Source organism: Microtus ochrogaster, chromosome 17, assembly GCF_000317375.1.
Source record: "Microtus ochrogaster isolate Prairie Vole_2 chromosome 17, MicOch1.0, whole genome shotgun sequence".
In the NCBI taxonomy this organism is placed as follows: domain Eukaryota; kingdom Metazoa; phylum Chordata; class Mammalia; order Rodentia; family Cricetidae; genus Microtus; species Microtus ochrogaster.
Window position 1 is genome coordinate 5,457,915 of NC_022019.1, and position 14,439 is coordinate 5,472,353.

Here is a 14,439-nt window from a genome sequence, read left to right on the forward strand (position 1 = left end):
TTTTTTAATCTTTAGTTTTCTTTTGTGTGAATGGGTGTTTTGCCTGCACGTGTGTCTGTGCACCGTGGGCCTGCAGTGCCCTCGGGGGCCAGAAGAGGGTGCTCCATCACCTGGGATTGTACTTACAGACATTTGTGAGCCACCATGTGGGTACTGGAAATTGAACCTGGGTCCTCTGGAAGAGCAGTCAATGCTCTTAACCACTGAGTCGTCTGTGTGGAAAGCATTTTCATTGTGGCAAGCATAGTAAATGTAAAACCAACCATTTCAACCATTTGAGACCAGTTAAAAGAGGAGTTTTGATTTCCCAGTAAAATCCCAAAAGCACAGGGTTTTCTCCATGACCTCCAAGATGGAAGTTCCCCACCACAGTGCACACAATTCAGGGACCAATACAACTCATGATCGCCCAGTCTACTTCTGATATCAGGGTCACTCAGTGCTCTGTATCCTGTGAGTATGGACATCTGTTTACTAATAAACATCTGTCATCGCAGCGTCATGAGGGGTGTTTCCATTGCCTCTAAAGTCCTCGCTCTGCCTGTCCACCCCCCTGTCATAAACAGCCCACCCTCGGTAGCCACTGGGATTTCTCCTATCTCTGTGGTTTTGTCTTCTCCAGAAAGGCAGTGCTGGGATCCTACAGCATGCTGCCAGCTTAACTTGACTTCTTTTACTCGGTATTCTGCATTCCCTTATGGCCTTTCTTGGTTCAGCAGCTTCGTGTTCCTCATGTTCCTTTCAAGTATCTTAAGTTCCTCACTTCATACATACCTCATACCTCTCACAGATATCTGACATCCATCAAAGGTACGTCATGCTCCGCACAGGTACCGATACCCCTCACAAGTACCCATACCCCTCACAGGCACCTGATATCCATCACAGGTACTCATACCCCTCACAGGCACCTGATATCCATCACAGGTACCAGATAACCATCACAGGTACCTCGTGCCCCTCCCAGGTACCTGATATCAATCACAGGTACCAGATGTCCATCACAGGTACCTCGTGCCCCTCCCAGGCACCTGATGTCCATCACAGGTACCAGATGTCCATCACCGGTACCTGATATCCATCACAGGTACCAGATGTCCATCACAGGTACCAGATAACCATCACAGGTACCTCGTGCCCCTCCCAGGTACCTGATATCAATCACAGGTACCAGATGTCCATCACCGGTACCTGATATCAATCACAGGTACCAGATGTCCATCACAGGTACCTTGTGCCCCTCCCAGGTACCTGATACCCATCACAGGGCCCTGATGCCCTCACATCCCTCAGCTACCTGCCATGCATCACAGGTGTTTTGCACTCTTCACATGGCGCCCTTCTTCGGCTTTCTCTAGTGTCCTGTGGTGGTGTCAGCTGGCATTTCATATGTCCCCTCCCCATGAGCTAATAGTTGTTTCATCTGCTACATTAATCTCTGATATCCATTCACACTTAAGACTGGCATCAGTTGCCCTTTGGTCTTTCACTGTTGTGGTTTTGGAGTGGCTTGCAGGAGCTGGTGGAGATGAAGGTGTGTGTGATGCTCTCGCTTGCTCCAGCCTGATGGTCCACAGCCGTCATAGCCAGTGTCTTCTCTTCTCCTTGCTCGCTGCCTTCTCTTCTCCATGTGCACTCTGGCTATGAATGATGAAGCATAGCACAGTCTTCCTCTGTTTCCCCAACGCCCCCAGATGAAGGCTACAGTGTTGGCACATAGCTTAAGATCCTTTCCCTTGTAAATCTGTTGGTTTCTATAAAAACTTGTAACACAGTTTCTTTATAGTAAAGTTTAGGGACCTGAGATGTTTTAAAGCTTGATATAATATTCACTATTCCGGACCCTTGAATGGTGAATGTAAGACTATGAACTTTTTTTTTATGGTTCTTTCTGAGGGTGAATTCTCTCTATGTGTGAGCTGTCATGACTTTGAAATCGAATGAATGAATTTTGTTCTCTCTTCCAGCCGGATGGGTCCATGCCCCAGTGAATCATGCGACTTTAATGATCCCAGGCTGTTAAAGAACATCGAGGACCAACATGTGAGTGTGCACTTCCCTCTAGGACAAAGAGTGGCTTGCGGGTCACTGTTTTATGTGACATATGCTGGCCTGCTCTTCTACAAGTCTTAGAAGAGAATTACAGCTGCAGTGAGTTCGTGAGTGAAACATCATTGTCCTGTCCAGAAGACAGCATCTCCACCCTGAATGATGACCCATTTGAAGCAGGACGTTCACTACCATTACTTCCCAGCCTTTTGTTCAGTTGCAACTATAAACGGAGCAGAGCTTTCATTTCCTGACTACAAGGTCCCCAATAATCACACAGAAACTTACATTAATTAAAAACTGTTTGACCTATAGTTGAGGCTTATTACTAACTGGTTCTTACATTTAAATGAACCCATTTCTATTAATCTCTGCAATGCCACGTGGCCATGGCTTTTGTCTGTTCTCCAGCACACATTGCTGATCCAGCAGCTTGCTGGTGTCTGTCTCAGACTCTGCCCTTCGGTCTCCCTGTATTTTCAGTTTGGCTTTCTCGCCTGGCCTTATCCTGCCTTGTTCTTTATTAACCAGTGGGAGTAAACGTTATCAAAAACTTTAAAGGATCAGCCTCTAAAGCTTTCTCTCAGGATTCAAAAGCATATGCAACAATAAGCAAAAGGAAGAAGTCCAGTCATGGCACGTTCTTTCTATCCATCTCTTTCCTGTTCTCTATTCCAATTCTTCTGTCCTGTCTATCATTTCTTAGCTCTAATTCTCTGTCTCAATTCTAATTCCAACTCCAATTCTCTGCTCCTTTCTCCTCCATCCCATCTCCCTATTTTCCTGTCTCTGCTAATTTCTGGGATGCTTCTGCTCCAATTTCTGCTCCAGCTCCTCTTAACTCTCTTTGCTATAACCCAGCTATAAAGACCCACAGAATCCTTCAGGCATACAGAATAACCAGGCAACTCATGTACACAGACAAGGGAAGCTTATGGCCTTTGGTCCATTAGCACTTTTGCCAAATGTTGCAAGGTCTAAGGGCCCTTTAGATATGAAGTTTACACAATTGACTCTAAGTAGTTGAAACAAAGAGGAGACCCAAGCCTCTAAATGGTCAGATCCTGGGCTTCACACCTATCAGATGTGCAGTTGGAGGTTTGTCTTCCTCCACACTGTGGATAAATGGTTAATTATTTTTCCTGCTATCCCTGAGAGTAAGACACAAATGGTCAATCTCCTGAGCTAAAATCATCAGTAAACTGAGGTGAAGGTGATCGTGAGGAGTTAGGAATCTTGTAATGCAAGATTAGTTTTAGGTCCTCATTTTTTTTCTTCTTATCTATAAGTGAGGTAAAACCAGGGCATGCTTGTTTTCTCTATCTATCCGAGCAGCTATGAATGAGCAGCTTTAGGCATGTACTAATTCTATGTCCTTGCATATCTGGGAATGTCTTAAATGGAATACCTTTGCCTGAACCCTAAACATTGACCAAATTCCTGCCAATAAAGATAATCACAGGAAGGCAGATGGGGTGTGGCCTGAGGGTTGAAAACTGAAATAACCCTTTTCTCCCCAAGTTGCTTTTGGTCCTGGTGGTTATTGCAGCATTGGAAGGCAGCCTAGGGCCAGGAGGTGTTGGTAGCTTTTAGTGCATGTATTTAGTCCCCCCTCCACCCCCAACCTTGGTGAACATAGTGCTTGATCACACTGGCTACCTGAGTATGTTTGAACAAATAAAATAATAATATGTAAGCCCCAGGTTCTAGTTTATAAGACTTAGAAGTCTTTAGGAAATGTGAAAGTATATTGTAGCCCGAGATTTCAGTTAAAATCCTTAGGATTTTGTTTTTCTTAGGGATGGTAGGAAAAGATTGATTACACAGGGACACCTTGGATTTTAGCTATGGATACTAGAAAAATCAGACATTCAGAATACTAGCCAGCTTAGTGGGTAGAAAGGACCATGTCTCCTGGTGGCACAGGGTGACTTTGCTCTGAGGCTCAGCACAATAGGCTTGCAGGATGTGACTCAAATGATTGTCCAGGAGAGCATGCTGAAGGCAGGTAGAGGGCTGTGGGCCTGAGGGACACTGAGGAAGGATGTGGCTTGGTTGAAGTTCAGAGTGGCAGGAGGTGGGCACCGTGGAGCACAAGTGTCTGGTCCTAGAGTTGGCTAGCTAAGCATCTAAAATCTGCATAAGCCAATGACAAACTCTGACCGGGTTTCTTTTTTCTTTTCCTTGTGTTGAGACCAGTCTCATCCTATTTCCCTGGCTAGCCTGGAGCTCACCGTGTAGACCAAGCTGGCCTTGGACTCATAGAGATCCTCTTGCCTCTGGCTCCCACGTGCTGGGGGTCAAAGGTTTGTGCCAGTGACTTCTCTCTGGCCTTTAAAGCTGGGATGGCTTGAATCCACTGTGAGTTACAAGTCTGGTTACGGGTTAACTGGTTCTTCTGTTTTTAGCCCACAGCCCCTTGTATCCAAGAGTTCCTTACCCTGCTGGCCGTCTGTCACACCGTAGTCCCTGAGAAGGATGGGGATGAAATCATCTACCAGGCTTCTTCCCCAGGTGAGTGCCTTGTTGGTTTTTGGGGGGTGTTTTCTATTATTTTTGGAAGATACTTTGATGCACCTTGCCCCACAAGAACTGCTGTTTCCCTTTGGTCCGACGGCGCCTCCAGTTCATGATTAGAGGTGTTAAAACCAAGGAGAGCTGGTACGGGGATGTCCTGACTCTCAGGGTGTTCTGGTGGCAAGGAAGAGCCTGGGCTATCTTGCACATCCTGGTATACAATCTTGGGCTAGACAATGATCTCAAAAGAAAACCAGGCTGGCTCCATGACTGCCTCATCTACCACACACCATGGAGCATCAGAGCCATTGCCCTTGGCCCATTTCCTGGCCGTCTGACCCACACAGTACTGCAATTGAGCACGGCCTTGCTGAGAGATCTGCAGAGGGAGTTTCCTTTGAACTGATCCAGCAGAGCCCAGCAGGAGTGTAAAATCCTGAGGTCCTGGAGACTTTGTTGTTGGTATGCAATCTGTCCAAAAGACATCTCAAGCCCCACTGTGTGTCAGTGTGTCTGTCTCAAGTCCTTGCTTGTGTGCGGATAACACCAGGCCCCACCGATCATGATGGGTTTTGATTTGACATTTAGCAGAATTCTGTCACGACAAGGGATGAACCTGTGTGTTGTTGGCTTATTGTTGACAGATGAAGCTGCCTTGGTCAAAGGAGCTAAGAAGCTTGGCTTTGTGTTTACAGGCAGGACGCCATACTCTGTCATCATCGAAGCGGTAAGGGGCCTGGTATTTTGGAAGGTGTGCATATGAAATAGTGTGTTGATCATACATGAGACGGCGGACTTTGTATTTGTCTTTTAGTGAAAGATTACTTTGTGGGAATGCCATGGTCACATGGGAGGCAGCAGTGTAACCCTGGGGCTTGGGGCTGCTGCTTGGAATCTTTTTCTCACTCCCAGGAAATTATTTGTAGTAAGGGAATTTTCCAGCCTCCTCTTACTTCTGCCTCCATTTCTAAGGCTGGCCCTGCGTCTGTGTAGCCCCCTCAGTCTCACGGTTGACCAGTAGGGCCTCAGACCGCTAGGCATCCATCTGGCTATGAGAGAAAGATGTTAAAGCTTAGGATTTCTCTTACCTGGATGAGTGTTTTCTCCTCCTGAATCTATTACAGTTCTTAGCTTCCTGAAGAAAACAATTCCGCTGAAAAGCACAGTCATTTTTAAGCAGGTTGTTTAACAAAGGCAGCAGAGTGAGCATCCTCAAAAGAGACTGGAGTAGATGTCCCAATGGGCCATAGCTCACCAGCAGGGGCTACATTGTGAATTTTACCAAAGTTTTAAGACCACGTTTTTTAGAGGTAATATCCCCAGTTAATCAGGGCTCATCAACAGCCATTAAAATGCCATTCAGTCACTAGTTCTGGGGATTACTGAAGCACAGAGTCTCCCTGCGCCTCCTCGTATTTACATGAAGTATCCTCGCTGATAATCTCAGCGGCACATGCGCTGTACGTGGGCTGATCATGGCATCAAGGCGCAGAGAGGAGGTGGCTCCTGGCAGTGAGCAGAACAGGGGCGCTGGGTGCCTGTCTAAACAACATCCTGATATCTTGGGTGGGTTGAGGGGTAAGCTCGTGGGTATAGAGAGGTAAGAGGATCTACAAGGCTAGGTGAACTCGGCTGCTGGTTATATTTTAGGATGTAGCCAGAGGAGAGTATTGTAGTGGGCAGGTAAGGCATTCAGGAGCACTGTTCCCATTCACAGAAAGTCTGTCAAATTTAGTGTGTATGGATGCCCAAGTCCCCATTGTTTCCACTGTGATGTGTCAAAAATAGCAAATTAAAGTGTTTGGAAATGGCTCACACATATATTGATGCTCCCACTGCAACGAACATAGGGGAAAAGAGTGTTTGATAAATTGTCCTAAAAAACAGGTTCAGACCCAGAGTCTCTTACGTGGAAATTCAGAATCTCCAAATCCTTATATGTCAAGGTTTTCCATTAAGTTTGAGGACAGTACTTTGGAAGAGCTGTCCTGAACCTGCTGGTTGCTTTTTCTGATGCTAACTCAGTGTGATGGTGTCGTGGTGAGTGTGGAAGTGCTCAGACCTGCTGGAGACCACCTTAAGTCACGTGTGGATTCCTACATCGTTCATAAGCAGAGCTGCCCCCAAGGTTTCAGATGGTGCTGCGCGGCTTCTATCTTTCATTTTCAAAGCTTTGTAGTGATCGCACAGAGTCTAGGAGCCTGTCTCAGAAAGACAATGAGAGCTTCTGCCAGAAGAGGGCGCCCTGACCCCGCCAGACTGTGAGGAAGCAGTCCAGGCTGTGAATGCTGGTGTAGAGGGCTAGTGGAGGGTAGGGGCAGCATATGTGTGTGTGTGTGTGTGTGTGTGTGCCTGCGTGCGCGCGCGCGCCCTGCCCCCCCCCACCCCCCACCCCCGCTTCTGCACTCTATGTGCTAGAATCCAGTTCTCGAGCTTCGGGCAAGGGGCTGGAGGTTGAGGAAACACACACAGAGACAGACAGACACACGGACCTCCAATCACTGGTACAAAGGCCCTTCTTTAATAGTACCATGGAGGCTTAAATACCCAGCAGTCAATGGCCAACAGGTGAAAATCCCATCTTCTGATCCTCTAGGCAAGGCACAACCTTTAGTAACTTCAATTAGAAGGCGCTAGCAGGGAAGAGCAGCTGAAGGCCAGGACTTCAATTGGTCGCAACATATGTGTGTGTGTGTGTGTGTGTGTGTGTACATTTGTGTGTATTTTTGTGTGCGTGTGTGAGTGCATGTGTGTGTGCATTTTTGTGTGTGTGTGTGTGCATGCGTGTGTGTGTGTGTGTGTGTGTGTGTGAATGTTGGTATTTAGGAGGGGGGATTGATATAATATTTTTCCACTTCAGGTAAGAGCCCCCCTTTTGTTTTGTTTTGTAGATGGGGCAAGAACAGACGTTTGGAATCCTCAATGTTCTGGAATTTTCTAGGTATGTTTCTCTTTCATACATTAGACATGAAACATTTCATATATGTTTAATTGCTTCACTTAAAGATTTTTCTGATTGTGTAGCATGATTTGTATTTAGGCATTAATCATGATAAAAGCCACCCCCCTCACAAAACCCCATCTTAGAATTTAAGGGTTTCACTGAGGAGAGCGAAGTCCACCACTTCCCTCTGTTTTCTCTGAGAGATCCTTTCACCATTTTGAGCTAGGTGCTCTTGCATTAACAGCTGCAGATGCAGAGCGTGGCTGGGAGAACGTGGCCAGGGCGTTCGTTGTTCTCATTGTCTTGGCCCAGGTTCTGTGAGATCACCCTCCATTGCCATCTGAGCAAGAAGCTAACGTGACCACAGAGGAGAGAGTCCATTCACCCTCACAGGAGGCTAGGTCCTCACGAGGCCCTTCCCTTAGGGTTCCCCTGCAGCCTTCACACCCAGCACAGTTTCTAAGATCCAGGGATATCTGTCAGATTCTATGGCTCCCTTGGAGCATCCATGGTTTACTCTGAGGAGCTGTATCTGATGTCTCTCTCTTGCACATTGGATGCTCAGGAGTAGAGCAGAGGGATGGCATTGTGGTTACGCCACGTGAGCAGAGCTGCCTTCCAATACTAGAGTGACTTTTTTTTTTTTTTTTGTCTTGAGACCACCTTTTCCTGATATCAAAAAATTGATGGAGCTGGGCATGGTTGCTCAGGCAGTGTAATTCCAGCCTGTGAGAAACTGAGGCAAGGCCTCAAGTTTGAGACACAGAGAAGATGATGGCAGCAGTTCTTGTAGGGGTGGTGATGGTGTGCCTGCCTGGAGCTTCCTGCCAGATGCTTCCTGGGACTTTCTGTATGCTCCTCCTCCTTTCCCTCTCCCCCTCTTCTCTCTCTTCTCCCTCCTCTTCTTCTCTCTCCTCTCCCTCCCCCTCCTCCTCTTTCTTCTCCTCCCCCTTCTCCCTCTTCCTTCTCTTCCCCCTCTTCCTCCTCTTCCTCCTCCTCCTCTCCCTCTTCCTCCTCCTCTTCCTTCTCTCCCTCCTCCTCCTCTTCCTTCTCCTTTCCCTCCTCCTCCTCCTCTTCCTCTTCCCCCTCTTCCTCCTCTTCCCCCTCTTCCTCCTCTTCCCCCTCTTCCTCCTCTTCCCCCTCTTCCTCCTCTTCCCCCTCTTTTTCTCCTCCTTCTCTCCCTCCTCCTGGCTTGTAATGCATGTGTTTTACACGTATGTGTGTGCTCTCCTGTGTCTGTGCTTATGGAAGTCAAAAGTAGAAATCCTGTGTCTTCTTTCTCATCCTCTACCTGGTGTTTGAGGCAGACAGCCATCACAGTGTCTCACTGAACCTAGAGCTCACTGTTTAGACCGGCTGGTCAGCAAAAAAACAGAATCTGCCTGTCCAGTCTCCTGGCCCTGTGTTCTAGAGACACACCACCATGGCTTGCTTCCGTGTGGATGCTGGTGACCCATGCTTGGGTCCTCATCCTCATACTGTGAACCCTTCGCCCACTGAGCCATCTTTCCAGCCCCTAGCATGTCTCCTGTTGGCAACTGCTGCCCTGTGCTGCATTAAGTGCAGCCAGCTGTTGACAGCCAGCCCGGGAGGAAGAGGAAAGGGAACGAGATAATAGCAGGTGGCTGTGGATGGAAACACAGGGGTATAGTGTCTAAAGTGAAGGAGCCGAAGTGTCAATCATGGTTACAGGTTCTGATTCTTTGTAATGGACACATCATTTCCCTAATGCCACTTCCTTCTGTATGATTGCTTTGGGGCAGTCGGTGGTCATCTGCTTTGTACATTAAGAAACTGAAGCAGCCTAGGAGCTGAGAGAGAGTGAAGACCCATCCCAGAGAGTGCCGTGACTCAGAGTGTGCAAATCACCACAAGGAAAGGCCTGGGAGTTGAGGATGTGTTCTCGTAGGGGAAGTGTCAACAAAGCACAGCCCAGAAAGTGTAGGAAAAGAGAATGGTGGTCTTGCCTCGGCCTGTGACAGTGCATGAGAGGGCCAGTGGGAAGTGAGTCAACACTACAGAGGTAAGGAAAGACGATTTAGGGGGCCTCCGGCCGCAGAAGTCCCTGAAGCTCAGCAACTGGATAAAGGGTGTGTAAGGAAGGGTCTTTGCCACAGTGAGAGGAGAGAAAGTAGCTGGTGCTGGGCCAGCCAAGTCTACGAATTCATAACTTCCTTATCCAACAAGGGGCTTCTGAAGTGTGTTGACTCTCCCACCTGGCTGCTGGGGGGGGCGACTCTGGAGCTGTGAAATAGAGTGGTCCCGGAAGGGCTCGACAGTGCTTCCGCGTGCCCGGCTCATGCGCAAATGTTCCGTTTCTGGCTCTTTGGCGAACAGCCGTGCCATGAGTCCTTATGGCACGGCAAGGCATGTGAGCTTCTGTCCGTTTGGGATAAATGAGTAAACTATACAGTTGAAGTTTTACTTTGAGGACAAAGCTGCAGAGAGATGGAGCTCGCTGCTTCTGGACTCGGCACCTTTTGTTTTGTGCTCAGTTATTGGAGCTGGGTCCTGTAAAGCAGACGGGTGATGGCTTTTTCCTCCCCACCCCCACTCCTTTACTATTCCAGTGACAGGAAAAGGATGTCTGTCATTGTTCGAACTCCATCGGGACAACTTCGACTCTACTGCAAGGGAGCTGTAAGTACCAGGGCTACGATGGGCTTGGCCAACTCCTTGGAGGCTGCTTTGCCAAAGTATTGCTTCCCAAACTGCTGTGCACATATCCTCCCCAGTCTGCCCAAAGCTGAAACACAGTTCCAATAGGACGCCAAGAGCCTGGGTTCGAGGCGCCATTAGATAAGAGTGAGCAGTGAAAAGCCTGCTTTTATCCCATAGTGAGCTTTGGACACACGGTGCACCACCCTGAATCCTCACTTGGCGTCTGTAAAGGTGACGGCATTGTGCTGGCCTGTGGTAAACTTTCCGTCCTCCGGTATTGTTGGTTCCCAGCAGCTGTCTTCCCATCTGCTGGCCATTTTCTTCCTCGTGGCAGAGAGAGGCGCTGTGGGGACAAGAGTGTGTTCGCGTGTGGATCTATTTTTACAGTTCCTTTTGTACTTCTTTCCTGCGTCTGGCTTTTTCTCCAGTATCCCTGACAAATAATAACCCAATGCCAAAGATGTTATTGCTAAGGAAAGCTATTACTGCTTATGAATTATATTTGTAAAATTGTACCCTGTTATATGGTGGCTCTGTGGGGTGAAGGGACAAATTATCAAACTTAATTTGAGACAATGCCGTGATATACCTGGGTCAGTGATGAGCAGCCAAGGTTACTCACCTTCAGTCATGGTTAGGAACGCAATGTGTGCAACAGCTCTGGCTGTCCTAGAACTTGCTTTGTAGCCCAGGCTGGCTTCCAACTCACAGAGATCCGCCTGCCTCTGCCTCCCGAGTGCTGGGATTAAAGGCGCGTGCCACCACCGCCTTGGTAAAGGAATTCTACCTTTATGGTAGTGGCAGCTTTAGTTAAGGCCACTGAGGTCATAGCATCACATGACCTTGTTTTGGGGCTGGCTTTGTGTGCTGCTTGTAGCTTCAGCAGCTGGAAGAGAACTGTGATGAAAACAGGCAGCGTTGATGTGAAATTGCTGCTCATGCCTGTCAGACTCTTGTGGGGTTAGTTTTGTCCAAACCTTCCCCTCCCCTTTGAAAAGCTAGTTTAAAAAATGTATTAGTGTCTTGAGATGCTAATTTATATAGTGGGTTATCAGGAACATACAGGCTCCCATTCCTGCCTGTCAGTCATGAGGTGCAGGCTGTGCCAAACTAGGTATTTCTCCTCAAACATTAGTCAAAAGCTCCAGGCCCGTGGTCACTTTGATTATGGGAACTTCCCATTGTTGGCAAGTAAGGTTGTATTAGAATAAATTAGGGTATTGCTTTATTATTTTCACTTTTGCATAAAGATGTTACGGGATGAACACCCTAATAAAGACATCCCAAATTAGCTGGGCACGGTGGCTCACACCTTTTATCCCAGCCCTTGAGAGGCAGAGGCAAGCGGACCTCTGCAGGCTCCAGTGAGAACCTGCCTCAAAAAAGCAAAAGACAAACAGAAAACAGCCTCCCACATCTGCACTGATGGGATGCCTCAGCAGGTGGGGGGTGCATGCTGCCAAGCCCAACCACAAGAGTTGATCCTTAGCCCGGAGAGAAGTGACTCCTGCAGGCTGTCCTCTGACCTCCCTACGTCCCTACCTCCCATTCCACCATTCTCTCCTTGTGGTCCATCACATCACATCCAGACACACAAGCACAGACACAGGCACACACACACACACACTACAAAAATGTATTAAATTTTAAAAAGCTCCAATCCAAAACTTTGTAAGCACCGACATGGTATAGAAAATTCCACATCCAACTTCATGGTATGAGTTCCAGTCTAAATGTAGCCGGGGAAGGGTATATAACATTATCTTCAGGCTGTGTGAATAGGGTGGACACAAAACATAAATGTTTAGACAAGCTCCCATCCCTGAGATATCACAGCATATGTGTACACATGTACTCCAAAATCTGCAAATAGCCCAAATCTGAAACACTTCTGTTCGCGGTTGGAGTTTTGCACGCGTGAGCAAATGTGGGCCCTGAGGTACCTTGATCGTGCCTCTGCTCGCAGAATCTCCCCATTGTTTCTTTTTGACTTTTTACATGCACACAACTTTTGATATTGTTGGGCACATTTTGCAAAGCTCACGTTTGGCCCAACTGAAAGCTCTATTCTTTGCCCCGTCACGTATTTTCAGGTACATTAGGTAAACACTTACGAAGAAAGCCGTGTTATGCGTGCCCGCTGGCAGATGTTCTCTGGGTTCTGCCCGTCTCAGTGAGTGTTTCCCTCTTTTGCAGGATAATGTAATCTTTGAAAGACTTTCAAAAGACTCAAAGTACATGGAGGAGACATTGTGCCATCTGGAATATTTTGCCACAGAAGGTAAGTAAAAAATTTTGATGCTGAAGCTGAGCTTTCTTGTGCCTGTGGCTGCTACATGGGCAGGCAGGCGTGCCTTTGGACAGATGTGTGCTTCTCATGTAGTATCAACTTGCTTCACAGGATTGAGTTTTCAGCTGCCTCCTTTGTCCCCTCCCATCTCCTGTGACAGTGAGGAAGCAAGTGGCAGAGTCCAAAATGAATGACCTCTTCCCAGGTGGCACGGAAACAGGAGGCAGCTAACCCACAGCATACAGAATCACAACTATCCCTTTGCTCGGATACTCTAGGGGTCCTTTGCCTGACATGGTGCTATCATTGGCTTGTCCAGGGCATAAGCAGATAATAACTCTCATTGCTCACTGTAAGCAGGAAAGGAACTCTCTGGAAACCTTGGGAATTATCCAATGGTGATGTCAGGTTTTCCTGCTGGAGAATGTGTAACCAATAAGTGTTCCTCTCTGAGTGTAGCATGCTTCCGTGTCTACACACATGCACACACGCGAGGACATGACTGCTTGAGGACCCAGCTTCTCCGTATCATAGCACGATAGGCTTCTTATGGATGCCTTAAAATGTGCTTCCTGACTCCTCTGCTTCCAGCTGCCGGTGACACACACACATGTGAGCTGCCCAGATTCTATACCTGTCTGCAGTGGGAAATTCACTCACGGGATCTCATACACTCCTAAATTTATAGGAAGGACAGCTTATGTTAGTTTATATGAAAACACAGGGGGGATATGAATTACTTTTCTTAATGCTACAACAAGATACTTGGCAAAAGCCACTTAAGAAAGAAGGGGTTTATTTTGGCTCAGAGTTCGAGGGTGCAGTTCACCATGGAGGTGAAGGGATGGCGACTGGAGTTGAGGCAGCCTTTCGCATTGCATCGTAGGAAGCAGAGGGAGATGAAGCTGGTGCTCACCGCTGTCTCTGTGCTGTCTTCAGCGAGGGACACAGGGTATAGCCCGTGGAGTGGGACATTCCTCCCTGCACCTAGAAAGTCTCCACAGACACGCTCAGAGCTGTGTGTCCTAGACTCTACATCCTAACAAGTTAGCAATCAATATTAACCATCACTATAGTCAATTTTCAAATTCCCTTGGTAGACGTGTGAACATTACATTAGAGGGGCCTGAGAAGCAGGTGACTTTAAATTTTGGGCCACCCTGACATAAAGAGCGTGTCATATGATGTGTCCTTCTCGCCACCACTTACCTGTGGCTCTCTTGCAGGCCTGCGGACTCTGTGTGTGGCCTACGCGGATCTATCTGAGAATGAGTATGAGGAGTGGCTGAAAGTCTATCAAGAGGCCAGCATCATACTGAAGGACAGAGCGCAGAGGCTAGAAGAGTGTTATGAGATCATCGAGAAGGTAATTCCATGAGTCAAAGCGTCTGCCCAGTGAAGGATGGCACACTTCTGAGCAGTCTTTGGATAAGACTCTCTTCATTATCTTGGAATGTTGTTGCTTTTTCTAACTGTCCCCATGGATCTCAGGTTTTTGTCATCCCTTTGTTTTGGGATGTTCTCAGGTTAGGTTGTCTGAAACGTCTAGTCACCCTCAATCAGGTATTGATGAAACCTTAAATATCTGGTCAAAACTAGTACTGATGGGCTGAAACGTTGGCTCCGTCTATAAAGGGCTTGTCCTGCAAGCGCAAGGACCTGAGTTCGATCCTCAGAACCTTTATTTAAAAAACCAAACAAAAGAGCAGAGAATGATGGCACCACTGGGGACCCCAGTACTGGGGAGGTGGAGACAAAAGAGTCTCTGGGACTTGATGATCAGCCGGATTAACTTATGTGACAAGTTCCAAGCCATTGAGAGACCCAGCCTCAAAACAAAGGGTAGTGGGAGAATGATACCCAATGAACAAGCTTAAGGCTGTCCTCTGGTCTCTGTGAGTACACACAGCATTCTCCTCTCTCTCTCTCTCTCTCTCTCTCTCTCTCTCTCTCTCTCTCTCTCTCTCTCTCTCTCTCT

At 47.6% G+C, this 14,439-nt stretch overlaps 1 protein-coding gene across 1 annotated transcript in view; it reads left to right on the forward strand.

Moving 5' to 3' along the window:
- Atp8a2 (ATPase phospholipid transporting 8A2) overlaps window positions 1–14,439 on the forward strand; it is a 568,947-nt gene that overhangs the window by 152,740 nt on the left and 401,768 nt on the right. The window contains exons 16-22 of the mRNA XM_026783162.1: window positions 1,968–2,043; window positions 4,458–4,563; window positions 5,211–5,293; window positions 7,458–7,507; window positions 10,081–10,150; window positions 12,368–12,452; window positions 13,688–13,827. Of these exons, the coding sequence (XP_026638963.1) occupies window positions 1,968–2,043; window positions 4,458–4,563; window positions 5,211–5,293; window positions 7,458–7,507; window positions 10,081–10,150; window positions 12,368–12,452; window positions 13,688–13,827 (610 nt within the window). The remainder of the gene's footprint in view (window positions 1–1,967; window positions 2,044–4,457; window positions 4,564–5,210; window positions 5,294–7,457; window positions 7,508–10,080; window positions 10,151–12,367; window positions 12,453–13,687; window positions 13,828–14,439) is intronic.